The 16,559-nt window shown below is 40.8% G+C and overlaps 1 protein-coding gene across 1 annotated transcript; it reads right to left on the bottom strand.

Moving 5' to 3' along the window:
* Positions 1–2,665: 2,665 nt before the first annotated feature.
* Positions 2,666–4,567, bottom strand: vsx1 (visual system homeobox 1 homolog, chx10-like; the record flags this gene model as incomplete). Its single annotated transcript, XM_080849463.1, has 5 exons — positions 2,666–2,919; positions 3,129–3,321; positions 3,439–3,562; positions 3,682–3,760; positions 4,171–4,567. The coding sequence occupies 5 exons, from the start codon at positions 4,565–4,567 to the stop codon at positions 2,666–2,668; spliced, it is 1,047 nt and encodes a 348-aa protein (XP_080705589.1).
* Between the last annotated feature and the right edge of the window lie 11,992 nt (positions 4,568–16,559).

The raw sequence follows: 16,559 nt of genomic DNA, 5'->3' as shown, positions 1-16,559 counted from the left end.
AATAACATATTATTTTATCTACTATAGTACGTCAGAGCTAATAGTAAGATCACCGTCTGTCTTGTTACCTTCAGCGACAATACAAATGTTTTCAGTGCTCGTACATTCAGCCCTGAATGTAGGTGACTGATACAGTATATTATTTTACTTAAACTGAATATATCCCAGATATTAGAAAAGAAATGCAGCGCGTGTGTATTTGTACTTGTTCATGTCCATACAGTCAGTATAATAACACATGACTATACCCACTTGCATTTGTGTGTTTGGTTGGCATTATATTTAGCAAACTCATGTGTTTGATTATGTATAGTATAAAAGTATATATTGTATAGAATATGTAAATCAGTTGAGTGTCATCTCAGCGTTTATAGGTCATGGGTTAGATTCATGTCATACATGTCATGTCATAATAAGGCAAGCCCTTTTATCTGCATTATGACATTCTGTTGTTATATTTATGTTATCATTAGAGACTCTGTTATCAAAAGTAGTGTCACCAATGTTGAAATAACCATACCACATTAGGAGTAACATTAACAACGGCTATATTGTCTAACTAAGTATGCACAAGAGATGCAGTCAACATTGTCATTTCAAAACAAAACGAGATTAAATGCACTGGGGCATTAGGGCACAATAAGCAACCTAGGGGGCAGGGGGCAATAATGTGATTTGTGGACCATTAAGTGGGAATTATACGTGATTATGTGAGGAGGGTTTTAAAGATTAACCTCCACATTAGAAATAACAAAACTACATATTAATGTGTATCTTAAGGACCATAACCTAACTGGGGCAGCAACCATGGCAGTTAGTATATTTAATAGCTGCTAAAGCCACCACAATAGGGCTTATGGGTCTCAGGGCAATGTGGCTAATGGCTCTACATGACCTGTCAACAACAGCATTCTCTCTGGTACACAATAGAAGTCACGGAGGTTGAAAAACATTGTTTAAAGGAGACTATATCAAATTATACAGGTTCAATTTGAAGAGGAATGTTCCTGCATTACTTTTTTTTGATGCACCACTGATATGATATGAAATATAAGAGCAATCAATGTAAATTTCTTTTCAAAAAGATGAAGACATCACCGCTTTCAGATAAATGAATGAATTTGTAAACAGTCTTCATTGTGTCATCTAATTGCGCTTTGCAGGAAAAACATCCTTTCTACGAAACATTCTGTTAGACAAAAAAAGCCTTTATGCTCAGAACTTGAAACAATTTAAAACTTGGGGGTCTGTCTTATTTGCTGGTGAGGATGTTGGGTCATGGGGTGTTAAGGTAGCTCTTCCTCCACGAGAGACTGCAAAGGGGTCTCTTAGCAACTCTTAAGGATGTGATGGGTCATATGGATGTATACATTACATCCCCTCTTAGTCTGCAGAAACATGGGGGCAGAGTAATCTAAAGAGGGTTTAGTTTTCCCCTCGGAAAGACAGACATTCTGACTTTCGTGTCTTTGACCAATCCAGCAATGCATGCGGACTAGATCATCCCTAATGTCCATAACATGAAAAGGGATGTCAATTATGTGCTGTTAAATGCTCTAAATGCTGTTCCCTGATGCCCTTGAAATAGTCTGTGTGGGCACACAATGCTTTTAAAACACCAACAATGCTGAATGAGTTCAAGCTAAATCCAGCATTAGTGTCTTATGTAGCCTGACGGCATAGGTCATGAAATGACCCCATTGCTCATGACGTCAGTTTTGAGCACTGTGCCTTCTCAATTCTGTAAAAAAAATATGTTTTCCTTAAAGACAAACGCATGGTTGGAAGACATGTCTTGCTTTCTTCACTTAAAACCCACATAAATAAATAATAAAATAAATAATTTCGAAGGACGATTCCTCTAGGGGTGTGCTGAATTTTACAGGCAGTTCAATTACTCAGTAAGTACTCAGCCTGATTTGCAAAATCCAACTCTTTATCTCTCTTCTACTCTAATCACCTATTAGGTAGCGTAATTCATCAAGTGGAAGAGGTAACAGTGTTAAATAGATGAATGGTTACTGTAGAACTGTTTCTATTTATTAATATACATGCACAACAAAATGCATAGCATATATTTTTTATTTGTCCACGCTGATCCTGTTGATAGTACATCTTTCTCTTGAGAATTTTACATGACATTCAGCATCAACACAATTAAAGTGCTTTAGATTTGGGCTCATGGAGAAGCCTTTTTGTATTGAAGGTCCCAGGTGTGTACCCCAAACATTGACAACACAACACAATAAAACAGGTGGCAATATGACTACACCCCACTTTTCACCATGTATTTGAATTGCCAAGGGTAGTCTAATTACTTAACTGAAACAACTGAGCCAATATTGAAATGATCAAAATAAAGGGAACTTTGAGAGGCTAAATCAAAACTGTGGATTCAATAGTGCCCTCACCACCATTGAAAAACCCAGTGTGGCTTCTTAAGTACTAATGCTTGGAATAAAAATGAACAAGAACAATAAAATAAACATTAAACTCTCATATTTCAAACAAAGAGACTTAAACAATCACAATTAAAAAACAAAAGACAAATACATCTCTAAAAAGATGATAGGGCAAGCTGCCCAGAGCTTGAATAAATTAGTCTTCAAGTTGATATAGTTCCTCGTGACATAGTCCGTATTCATTCATTAAATAAGAGGAATATTTAACTTTCGTTTTCGGAATCGCTGTTCGTTGGATTAATCTGCGGCGACGTTTTCAAAGTGCTTTTCTTTTCCTGCTTGGAAGTGCTGGATAGGTCAATTGCCATGTCCTCCATGTCGTCCGTTGCACTGGCCCTGTTTGACCAGGAAATATCGCTGTCCTTTCCCTTTGCCTCTTCGCTGTATGAATCCGAGTGAGTGGATTCGGGAGTGCCGGGAGACTTCTTGGTAATTTCAACCGACTTCTTATGCATTCCTGCGTTAAAAGCGAAAGTACACTGTTATTTCACCGTAAATGTGTATCAAAATATTGGAACCATAAAGAAATGTTTACTTTTTGAGTTATTTATCAGGAATAAAACACATCCCTATATGTTATATTTAATTCACTTTTCACCAGACGTCTCAACTATGTATTCACAATTAAATACATATTTGAGTCAAATTATTAATAGGGTGAACAACCTGCTGGCTCACCTAGAAGCCAGGGAGCGCACGAGCCCATCATGCCGCTTTTGGCGGAGTTGATGATCGATTCCGGTAAGGGGATGGAGTGGCGGACCATGGCACCATACAGGCCGTACTCCGCCATCACGCTACTGCGCCCCCAGCACTTCTCCCTCTTCCTCCACTTGGCGCGACGGTTTTGGAACCACACCTGTTTCAAACACACACCATATCATTTTTTAAAAGCCGTCCGGGGATTGAAGGATTGATAATCTTGCTTGATGTTGCTGGCGCAGTTTTTATGTCAGCAGTGATTTCGGGCAATTACCTGTATCCTGTCCTCTGGTAATTCTGTCTTCATCGCCAACATTTCCCGTGCGTAAACATCTGGATAATGCGCTTCCTGGAAAGCCTTCTCTAGCTCCTCCAGTTGATGAGAGGTGAATACGGTCCTACAAGTAAAAATAAATCCAATAAAAACCCAGATCGGTAAAAGCTGCATCGAATTTCATTTCAACACATTGGTCACATGTGGGTTATTGGTCCAAACACAAAAGTGAAGCAAGCATACCTGTGCCTCCTTTTCTTCCTTTTTTGAGAGTTTCCTGAATTTTTGCCATCGTTTCTATCCCCAGAGAGGCAATCGTCATCTGACAGGAAAAATAGAAATTATTTAAATTACAATTTTGCACTTTGTATTCAGTAGGTAAGGTTACTCGTTTAGATCTTAAAGTTCTTCACATTAAGTACTTGAGCTTTGGAATGCTGCTTGTATTATTTACTTAATTAAAATGCAGTCTACTTAAAGAAAAATTATTCTACATTTAAACCTAATATTTTTTCTCCCAAACAAATGTATGAAAACGACACTAAGGCTAGATAGATTTGTTTTTCCTGTTTCTGAAAAGTTAAATGCTTATCATTTTGTGTGCTGACTAAATGGTTGAGCTTTTATATAACATCTTCAGCACCGCTATAATAATGGCCACAGTGGACAGTTCCATGTAGGTAAGCTGACCAATATGAACTAAAGCATGTATATTTTCAATAGGATAACTACCTGAATAAGCGTCTCTCTGCTGCTCCAAATTTTGCATGTAGTGGCTTTCCGTCCTGGATTGAAGTAGAGGTAAATGACTTGGTAGGAAACACGGAGCTCCAGGTGGTTGCTGAGCCGCCAAACTGCAAAGGAACCCCAAACCAAGTGGCAAGGAGCCTCCGGCGAAAGAGAAACCTCCTATCCCCGGGTTCGGACTGTCACTGTGGCCGCCACCACCATGGCCTGACTGATGCGGCTGGAGATCCGAATCTAGACCCAGCAGGTCAGTGATGGCAAAACCCTTAGATCTAAATCCTGAGCCATTGAGTCGTGCTTTGTCGATTCCAAAAGATGGGGTTAAAATCTTGACTTTAGGTTTTTCGTCCGCTGAATCCTCTCGTCCCGTCATGGTCGTCATCTGTAAATCTTACTTTCTATTTCTGCTAAAGCTCCAACGGATGAGGCAACAGAGCACATCGGCGGGACAATTTATCTACATCCCGCATCACTTCAGCGTCCAATCAGATTCAATGCAAGGGATGTCAACTAAGAGGAGGCGTTTCCCCTTTTCAATCCCAAAGGATTAATTGCCACCAATTTTCCCTTAAATCCGATAAGGATTTTCTTCCCTCTATTTGAATTGGTCCTAAGTAGTTTTTTTCGCTCTAGATGGCAGATTTCACTTAGACAGTAGGCCCACGAACAGACAGACAAGTTGCTTGTTATGTAGACGCAAAATGTAGGCTTATATGTATTTTTCTGTTTGACAATTATGGTTTCATCCATGTTTGTAAATAAACTATTTTAACAAACGCAGAAACTGGTCTGGATTCCATTTTATTTTTCACTTTGCATGTATAAACATATAATGGTCTATAACTGTATGCTACATACAGTAAGACTATTTCGTATATTTGCACACACCGAATCAGTCAAATTAGCATGAATTCCGTGAGTTGTTTTTATGCTACATTGAGAGAGTATTTAAACAAACGTAAGGCATTTATTTTTATATCACATTAGCTTCGGAATCTTCACCAAAATGCAGAATCATTTTATGAGGGACGCCTTAACATTGTCAAGAAATCAACAAGAAATCATCCTTCTGGAGAAAAAACATTGTCACACAGGGCAATCCATCATCACCTATACAACATACTTTAAGACTCCAGCACAATAACTTTGTCTACTGATTGAACCTCTTGAAGGTATGCACTTAAAAAGGGACAATTGATTTACGTGATGCTACAAAAAAGTTTCTAATTACTGTATGCCTGCTTTGATGGATGTTCTAATATACCCAGCAGAGTTTACACAATATACGTTGCAAGTACGTTTGAGCAAATAATGAATACATCATTAAAACAATTTTATCGATATATTAAATCCCTATAGTCTTCGCTTGGTTTATGCTGTCTTCTACATACATCAATAAATATCTCTTGTGAAATCTATTACAGGATTTTCTCCTCTACGTGTTGCATGTTTTTTATCTCGATTTCACAGATATTTCATTAGCCTATAAATGAATGAGTAACAGAATATAAAGAGGTGACTGTAGGCATGTTTGGATATGAAAACTTGTGGCTTGAGCCTCTTAGTTTCTGCTGGAGAAGAGGTTCATATGCGCTTGACACCCTGGATGACACGTGTGCCCTGCATGCACACTTTCGCCCAGGCAGACTAACGTGAGGAGATTCTCCTGTAGTAATTAAAGTTGGTAATCCGACCTTCCACCAAATTTCCTGCGAGACAGATATTAGGATAAAACCTAAATTGTTTGGACGTAGCCATCAAATCAGCTTTATTTCGGGGGTTCTGGTTTAATGACAGTGGGGGGTGGGGACAGGAGAAAATGAAGCTTCTTAAGTGGAAAAGTAATTTGAGAAATTAGGAGCAAGTGGTAACTTCGTCGGATTGGAGCCAACAGAGAAGTCACCTGAGGTAGGCTACTGCAGCAAACAGTCTCCCAAATGTTTTCATTAAACGAGGCAAAATTGTATCATCTCGGCCTCCCTGGTTTAAAAAGCAATTAGAGAAAATCGTCTACACAAGATAATTAAATAAAATACATTAAATTCGTTTACTCTTTCATTAATCTATGGCTTGAATGAAGGGCTACTGGAAATCTGCTTTTGGGTCATTTGTCCATTAGGATAAATAAAACCCTTGTTGTCTGCAGAGATGTGCATGGGACTTTGGTGCAAAGCATTAATTTAATATTTGCAGTTATATTGAGCTATTTTATGGTGTAAATACTGTTTAAATGCTTAGCTGAGATTATTAGGGTCATGTATGGTGTCTTTTTAGAATTAAAATATTTGTGCTTTCAGCATCAGAATCTCTTTTATGTATTAATACAAATTATACTGAAAGAAAAGTATTAACTATTAACACAATATTTTTTCAACGTTCAGTTTTAATGAATTTAAACCACAATAGTCAACTCTGATGGGTCAATTGTGGTTGATCATATATCTTAACCCAGGGCAGCAAAGTCTTTTAAGTGTGATGACCTTTGACACAAACTTCAATAGTCATTACAGAGTGTATAAAATATTGTCTCTTCTTCCTTTCCTTTGAGCACTTTCATAATGTTCCCCCCCAAAATAATTGGGCAAATACTTAATGTCAGTTGGACACCACTCACCCACATCATATTGTTTAATAATTTGGTCAAGGCTTCTGAAGCACATCTAAAAAGCACTCAAAAGAATAAAAGAAGCACTTCCATAATTAAATGTTTAATCACGTATGATCAAAAAAGAGGCAACCCTCTCCCTTCACATGTTTGCTTGCTGTAGTAAACCAAGTAAAGAAAAAATTATGTTATTTTAAGGGCCAGATTACAAGGCTGGGTTTCATGGTGTCATCAGAAGGGATTATCTGGGATTAAACTAATCAGTAAATGTTTCTCTGCTCATTATTTTCCAGAGAAGATTTCCAGTCAATTCTCCACCGCCAAGATTATTAATCTCTTAAAGAGGGAAACGTCAAAAATCGCTTTTTGCTCTAATTTCTCTGGTGATCTCCTGGCACATGGAAGTGGTTTGACTAATAGACAAGCCACGTGCCCTAATTCTGAGATGGATCCCGCCACTAGAAACTGGAGAACTATTCAATATAATACTCAGTTGTTTGAGCATCCCTCCTGTAATGATCCACCAATGAAAAAACTTGGGTGGGTTAAGGATGCTAAAGGACTAAACCTAATAATGTGTTTCAGGCTGTACATTTTTTTAGCAGGAAGTAAACAAACTTTAGAGATGTAGATGTGCAGATGTGCAGATGTTACTCCAAACAATGATGTTTTTTATATATATTTTTGCATTTGTTAGAACATTTAAAAAAAAAAACTCAAAAAAATTGAAATTAATGGACAAGTTATGACTTGCAAAATGGCGAACATTTCCATTTCCAACTCCAACTCAACTTGGAACAAATGAATGCTATTGATATACAGATATCTCTAGCATTCATTTGTTCCAGGCTAGCTTAAGGAGCTCCAAGACACCGGATCTTTCATTACACATTTTAACAGGATGCTCTTCAAGAATGGGACTTCGACTTAAAAAGCTGTGTGGAGACAAGCTTCTTAAAGGCAATGTAAATCTCACCCAGAGATGTTACATGGCGTCCAGTGATCCTCCCCATAAACCATTACCTCCGCACAGCGCCCGCCACATCTGGCAGATGTTCATGGGCAAATCCTCGTGGGCCAGGGGGTGGGGTGTGGTGGGGTGGGGAGTGGAGCATAGTGGAGTGGAGTTGAGTGGAGAGAAGGACTGGTGGGGTGTGAGGGTGTACACATGTTGAGCAACCAGATGGACTCCACCACGTCCAGATGTTTTGGCCTATCTATTAAGATTCCTCCAGATTTGTAATCGCCAGGAACATGGGACACCACTGCTTCAGCCACCAAGGAAAACAGAGGAGACCGTAGGGTTCCACCCAACCACCCATGCCTGTCGGATCAGACCCCCTGCCGATGCACCAGGCATTGGATGCGAGTCTGAAGAATTGACCATGATCGGCTTGTTTTGTTCTTAAGAGTTGTCAGCTCCATGCTGTGTGCCATCCCCTCTTATCCCTCTGTTTCCACAATTACAGACGGACATGTTTCAGTGATTCCAGAATGTCCAGGAAAGGCCATGACACGCAAGAAGAGCAGTTTCTGAAACCCCAAAACAGATGCTCGGGTTGGTGTGGTCTCATCCGCCCAAGTTCACAAACAAAAGATAACCCTCTGAAACAGACAAACTGTTCACATTAGTCATCCTCAATATGAACTGCCCTGACAACATTAATCTGATTTTTACGTCTATTCAAATGTAATCTTTTATTTAATCATAAAGAAACAACAGACTCAGAGATGTAGAATAGATTCACAAGGGTTCATTGTTGCAAAAAAATAGCCATTTGCCAACGTTATTAAACCTGAACAGGCTTAACATTGTTTGTTATAGAAAAATAAAAAACAGAATCAGAAAGTTTAATTTTTGCAACTCTGATTGTCATCGCGTGCAAGTGGGATAATGAGAGGCTGTTCGCTTCTGGAGCGTATGTTATTGCTTTGTAGATTGTGATTCTGCCGTGTAAAAGCTTGCCTGATGATGAGGGCTACGCTGAATCAATGTTTGGATTAGATTTTTGGGGTTTCTTAGCTCCGCTAGTCTGCTTAACCCCACCCACGTCATATTACTTATTTATTTTCATCTTTTCATTTTTTGCCCATTGTTTTATATCTCCCATTTTTTTGGCCTGATTAATTGTTCCTGCTATAAGTATATTGACATCTGTTTCCTAACCAAAGGTCTTGGCAAGGTCCCAATGTCTGCACGATGTCAGGGGTAAGTTGAGCCATCTGAGGAACTGTTACAGTACAGCAACAGTTACTAACTATTGTATTAACCAGATTTTGTATAGAAAAGTTCTAAATGTAATTATTAATAATTAAATCACCCTCTCTGCTAATTTAAGGTGTTTGTAAAATTTTAGTTCCGAGACCTGAAGATGGTTTGCCAAGCCTCTAGGATCAAGAAATGGAAGCCTTAAATTGAATGGAACTTTTGTTTCTTTGAGAAACATCCATATATCATTTGTTGTGGTTATACCACCACCAACATGCCATATTATGTTCTGATATGCAAACGATAACAAACTTTGTAACCAATAATATACACACTAACATATCACAAATGTATAGAAAATGCATTTCAAAATGGCCAAACAAGAGTGATGCTTCCACATCATCCACAAGGAGGTAAACAAACACCAGGGCTACAAGAACATGATGATTGAGCCCCAATCTGTTTTTCTTCTGGATTTAAGTTGCATGACCGCTGTTATGCTTCATCTAAAATATGAAATATAATACCAGTTATTCATTGTTAGGATGCAACACTTTTTTACAAACCAAATATTTAACTTAACCTCATGTAAACATGAGAGGGTAAGACGAACCACTGGTTGAACTCTGAACTCTGGCTCCTTGCCCCACAGCCACCATTTTGGGAAAAGTGCCTAATAGTCTGGCAACCCAGAGCTACACTTTTTCTAATTTACTCACATTTTCACACACTGACAGTTCGTCAGCATATCTGATTCAAGTTTTTTGAACTGACAGGAATTACTTTTGATGTGAGACTGATCGTACCTGATATGGCAAAACTAATTTTAAAGGCAAAAAAAAGAAAATCTTTTTATTTTGTCTTCTTCATTCACTTCATCCATATGATTCTTTCTTCAACAGTGGGATGAAAATGGAGAATGCAAACTACATTTAGGAGCTCATGACAAAACATAGTGTATGGTTGCCTAGATAAAGGTGTCACCCACTGGCTCATTTTACCTACTGTATGTTTTAAATTGCTTTATGTACCAAAACATGAGCATCAAAGTGGTTTAGGACAGAAAAGATATAATACTACTTCTAATACTAATACTTCATGTATTCAGGTCATTTTGAGCCATTACATGAAGAGAGTGTATGACAGGGTGGACCATTCAGTAATATAAACCATTGCCTCTGACTGATGGGGACTCTTACTGCGAAAGCTAATATAATGATTTTCTTCTATAGCCTCAAAGGACAGACACTTGCCACGGGTGGGCCTGGAGAGGTGTCATAGTTTAATGACAGGGACCAGTGTCTCACACACACAACCCCCCCCCCCACACACACACACACACACACACACACATGCTTCTAATAATTAAACTATTAGTGCTACCATTAAACTATGACACCTCTCCAGGCCCACCCCGTGGCAAGTGTCTGTCCTCTGAGAGAGACAAAGTGAAGAGGGAAAGGAGCGTTGGGACGCGGCTTGCCTCCGTCTCTCCAGAGAGTTCTGACAAAAGGCATCAAGTGCCCACCTGGGAATTAGAGCCTGTGATCAATGGAAGGAATAATAATTAGCAACTGTGACTATTTTTTAGAGGGACATTTGGTTGGGTCTTGGATAGCTTCTGATTAATGTTTTGTGAGTGTGTGTGTGTGTGTGTGTGTGTGTGTGTGTGTGTGTGTGTGTGTGTGTGTGTGTGTGTGTGTGTACGCACGTGTATGTGACAGTACAAGCACCAATTTGAGCAATAAGATGGAGTTCAGTCTTGAACAACCAATGGGGCTTTTGGGTGACTATTCAATTCAATGTAATGTGCAATATTTATTTTCATCACTACATCTTTTTTCAAGAGAATCTATAAATATTTGATGAAAAGTTCAAAATGATATCATTGCCTAGACCTGATGGGTGTCAGTATCAGAACCCCCGCTGTTGATTACTATAAACAAGCTCAGCAAAAAGGGGCACTTAACCGAAAATCTAACCTCATGAATAACAGTTAGCAGGATTTTATGTCTAGACTAAACTCTGCTGCTCCACTAAAACACTGAGCAGCCCTCTATTCCATTCTAAAAGTGTTGTAAGCGATAGCAGCAATTGCCGCGCTATAATTCTCCACCCAGACAGTGATTACGCCCTGGGTCACCCCCACAGAGCCAGCCCAACACCAGGCCTTATTGGGCGTGTTGTTAATTGTTTTGCTGGTCTATTGTTTATGTATGCTAAGGGCAAAAAAGACAATAGTCTGGCCACGCGTCACACTCCTGCAAAGAATGCTCCACACCACGTTTCTGTCCCACTTATTATTCAAAAATGCACATTTATGCAAATAGCCCCCGGTAGATTAACCTAATTCACCCACGTAAACAACTCTTCGAACCAGGATTAAAGTTAAAAATTTGACAAGCCACTAATGATCCGAGCGCATCTTGCATCTGAGAGCCACAAAAAAAAAGAAACGTCACTTCAGAAGTGAGGCCACGCTCTGACAAGATACACGAGAAATCTGTCACAAACATAAACAACGCAACTGTCAGCGCCCGCGGGGTGATTAGGTGTAACTGTTTATGATTAAAGATTAATGCCAGTCTTGCGACACTCCTTGGCCAGATACGAGACACTCTCCTGACAGTGGCGTCCGCCCTTCTGGTGGCTAAGTGGGCCCACGTGCCATATGATGCATTCTGTTCCCGCCGTCTGCGGGCTAACGTATGGATAATTAACCTTTAATATATGCATGCGTGTGGCACTTATTATGTACAGTGAAGACAATTATTTGTTCGTCTGTGATTGTTGTGTTTGGGTGGGAGGGGGTCATAATGGGATTAATCTCTAATAGACAACAAGAAAATGTTCCTATATGGAGCACAGGCATCAGGTCTGGCACCGCACAATGCTTGTATTTGATTGGAGATTGTTCTTCAAGTATTTCAGAGCGATGCAAGCATTGCCCAGATTTCTGTCATTAAGTTAAGCCACAGTCCTGGCACACTTCAATTCAATTCAATTTAATTGTAAATGGCCTTTAAAATGAGCATCAATTCGCGGATTCTTCTTCTTGAATGTGTAAGTAATGGTGACCACAGTCATCGTCCCTCTAGGTGTGTTACACCAGCATTGGGTTCTACAGTTTGGTCAATGACAGCTGGACAGAGGTTGGAAGCCAGTGAGATGACCACATGCAGACAGATGACCGTCCAAAAGCCATCCTGCTGGAGGGTCATGAGAACAAACGTATCTTTCCCATCTCTGACCCTCCCCACCACGCAGCAAAGCCTCCCCGCGGCTCCCTTCAGTTAGGGGACCGGGTAACCCAGTGGGCCCACTCCATGAGGGCAGCAGAGCTGAAGCCTCCGAAGAAAAAGGACAGCATGAAAGGACAAAAAAAAGACAGTGTGAACACCCAGCGTCCACTGAGCGGTGGCTCTAACTGGCGTCGAGTTCCTGTGCTCGACTTTGCTGATCCACCCGGCTCCCTGCGAAAGGGGGCGAGTCTGTCCGCTTCTGTTAACTCACTCCAACAATGGCGCCATTCTTTAGGCCACCACAGGCCTGTCGGGTTAACTTACCCCGGCGCAGGCTGATTGCTCGACCCTCTCTTTCTCAGCCCACCTTCCCAAAGTGTGCTAATTAGGGAGAAATCATCAAGTCACTTATGAGGGGAGCCTCATTAGAAGAGCCCCAGCCAGGGAATGTTGTGGCGACCAGACTGTCAACTGTCACCGGCCAACGTTTACGAACACAGAAATAAAGAGCCCAATCATCAGGACGGCTTCTTTGTGCCCCCCTGCATTGTTTTCCCAAAGGGGCAATAAAAAGCCTTTTGTGAGGGCCGAACTGCGACAGGCCTCGTCTTGTGTCTTCCTCTCTGTCAAAAAATAGCAGGGAACCCTCCAATAACCAAATTATTCCCAAATAAATTCAGTAAAGCACTTCAAATTAGACTGGAAATGAGAAAAACAAACATTCTATTGTAGGGTGATTAAGTGTAGTTGTTAAGTCTAATGTGATAAATGAAGCAACAAAAGTTATAACAAAATTTTTTTTTTTTGTAACTGGATTCTGTGTCCTCACACGAGAGCGAAAGTTCTGCTTTAACTGTGAAAAGACTGATGAAAGTGAGAGGGTAGCCTCATAAGAGTATTATAAAAAATGAAAATGAAATCTGGCTTTGATTTAAATAATATCTTTGATATTAAAAACCAGGGGATTAATGTGACTAAAGACCATTGCCTCTTTCATTGTCAGAAAAAAACCTCACATATGGTAAGAGGCATATGGTCCATGTCATGGATGAGGTATGCAGAAGTGCAATCTTCCTTATGGATTAACATGTTATTCCTAGTAAGTATCCTTCACGTCATCCTAAAAGATTTCACTCCTCTAATTATTGCGTGCCAAAAAATGGAATATGATCATGCTGTTACATTAAAGGATTTATTTCCCAAGCAGATTGTGTGTTTCATTAATTTCGTTTTTAAATAATACCTGTATATATAAAAGGACGTTCGCTGATTACAAGGAGCAGGAGCAGGAGGGGTGTGGCGGGAGTAGGGTTTAGGTCCGGATTAACAGTAAGCCCAAAAAAGAACTATTGAGGAATAAAACAATTCCTTGTCGTAATTAGGGAAATATGGTGCGACCCACAATGTGGCACGAGCCCCATGGCGGCTCTGCACTGGCAGCAGATGTCAAGTGTTAACATTCAATGATTAAAATCAAGGAGCACCGGGGCCACTCCCCGTCGCACCCCTCCGACAGGGACCAGTGTCTGACACACACACACACACACACACACACACACACACACACACACACACACACACAAACACACACACACACACTACCCACATACACAATCTGGACCCCGATCTGTTGGAGGAGAGGGGCAGGCTGGAGTCACCACCACCCATCCAGTCCCCCGCCACCCCCAACCTTTCCCGCCACCCCCAACCTACCCCACCACCCCCCGGGCCAGTCACTCAGGCTGCCCAGGTCAGCCAACAAGGAGACCGTGAAGCAATTTAGCTCCCGGACTGTGTGTGTATGTCTGTGGGGAGATAGGGTGCTTCATCATTCAACCCCACTTTAATTTGCATACAAATACAAATACATATACACACTCGCATAGGCTCCTTTGATAGCTCTGTGTAGGTGTTTTAAAGGGGATTCAGGATTCAGTGTTGAGTAAAGTACTGGTTTAAAAACATGGCCAGAGCTAAATTGGAGAGTGCTTATTTTAACCCCTGCCCACACTCAAGCAAACCCCCTCTCTGCTCCCCCCAGCCCCCCCACCCCCCAAAAAATAAGTCTGATGAACATAATCTGGGCTAGGTACCACAAGTAGAGGCAATTCCCCATGCCCCTTCACCCCCCACACTCACCCCCGGGGGCAAGTTCCACCATTAACACTGACCCACCGTCTTACGGGCGTGTGCCCGCTTGCACGAGCCACACCAACTGTGGTGGCAGGATTAGAGCAAACGAGGCTAAGAACAGATTGGAAGAGAGGGGGAAAAGGCAAATAAGAAGAAAATCGGTTTAAATATGCAAACATTAATTCACAATTAATGACAATGAATTCGGTTCCTAACCCGTGAGGCCAAGTTCAGCATTGACTAAGTTTGCCCCAGCAGTGCTGCCTGACTGTAACTGACTACAACTGACTATAACTAAAGCAGCGGTGCTGCCTGACTGTAACTGACTATAACTGACTGTAACTGACTATAACTGGCTATAACTATAGCGGTGCTGCCTGACTGTAACTGACTTTAACTCACTATAACTGACAATAACTGGCTATAACTATAGCAGTGCTGCCTGACTGTAACTGACTATAACTGACTATAACTAAAGCAGCGATGCTGTCTGACTATAGCTGACTATAACTGACTATAACTAAAGCAGCGGTGCTGTCTGACTATAACTGACTATAACTGACTATAACTGACTATAACTAAAGCAGCGGTGCTGTCTGACTATAACTGACTATAACTGACTATAACTGACTATAACTAAAGCAGCGGTGCTGCCTGACTATAACTGACTATAAGAGAAGCTGCTCCCACTGTGTTTCTAGCTTTTATTCATACTCTTCTTCTTCTTCTTTCATTGGAGTCTATGGCAGCTCCTACAATAAAAGTATCTTTAAAAGTTTTTTAAATGTGGCACACTTCCTGGGGACAGTCTCTTGATTCTCAAGTTTCTTAAGTTTCATGTCTGAGCCTCCAGTGCTCTAGCGCCACCAACAGGTCAAAGTTAGAGAAGCGTTTATGCAGGTAACTTTTTAACCTAATGCCCAGTTTTTAACCACTGGATTCCTTGGATAAATCAGAGTGTACCCTATGTCACTTTATGTCACTACGCCATATTGGATTTTAAAAATCAAGGTTTAAAAGGTTTAAAAATTCTTCACAGGCCTCAAATGTTGTCACCTTTTCACCACATTTCTACAAGTGATCTTCAGACCAAGCTTTACAAAAGTTATAATATGTTGTTTTGTTTTTTGAAACCGTTTGTCCATTATAGACAATAAAATCGGCGGGAAGGCCATCAAACAGGAAGTGAGGTCATATCACTACTGTTTGATGTGTTGACAACAAACTTGTTATACGGACTCTGGACTCCTTCCTGAGATTGAGTTAAAACAATTGGACGGGATTGTGTTGTGTTATGTGTTGGCCTTATAAGTGGTTGTTGTGTATGGTAATATCTTGGGTGATCTCAAGGACGGGAAATTACAACCTATCATGTCGTATCATGCAATTCTGGCCTGCCTGGCCCTCCCTCAATGCTGCTTGCAGTATAATGATGATTGGTTGGTTTGCAGAGGGAATCATGTCAAAGCAGTTCCGAACTGAATTTGCAAAACAGCAAAGATAACCACGCCAAAAAATGTTCCTATGAGCCAGACAAGATAGTGAGAATTTTAAAAGAACAACAAGGCAATTGGAAAGCATCAAGGCAATCACCAAATGCTCTCAGTATGCTATAACCACAGTGATGTAAACACTCTTAAAACACATTCACACTCACACTCACACTCACACTCACTCTCACTCTCACTCTCACTCTCACACTCACACTCACACTCACACTCACACTCACACTCACTCTCACACTCACACTCACACTCACTTGCACTCTCACACTCACACTCACACTCACACTCACACTCACACTCACACTCACACTCACTCTCACTCTCACACTCACACTCACACTCACACTCACACTCACACTCACACTCAAATTCAAACTCACACTCACACTCACACTCACACTCACACTCACACTCACACTCACACTCACACTCACTCTCACTCTCACACTCACACTCACACTCACACTCACACTCACACTCACACTCACACTCACACTCACACTCACACTCACACTCAAATTCAAACTCACACTCACACTCACACTCATACACACACTCACACTCACACTCACTCTCACTCTCACACTCACACTCACACTCACACTCACACTCACACTCACACTCACACTCACACTCACACTCACACTCACACTCACACTCACGACTCTGTCCTCATTTCC

This window comes from Sprattus sprattus, assembly GCF_963457725.1.
Source record: "Sprattus sprattus genome assembly, chromosome: 12".
Classification (NCBI taxonomy): Eukaryota; Metazoa; Chordata; class Actinopteri; order Clupeiformes; family Clupeidae; genus Sprattus; species Sprattus sprattus.
Note: the sequence above shows the minus strand (reverse complement) of the source record. Positions and strands in the feature narration are given on the sequence as shown.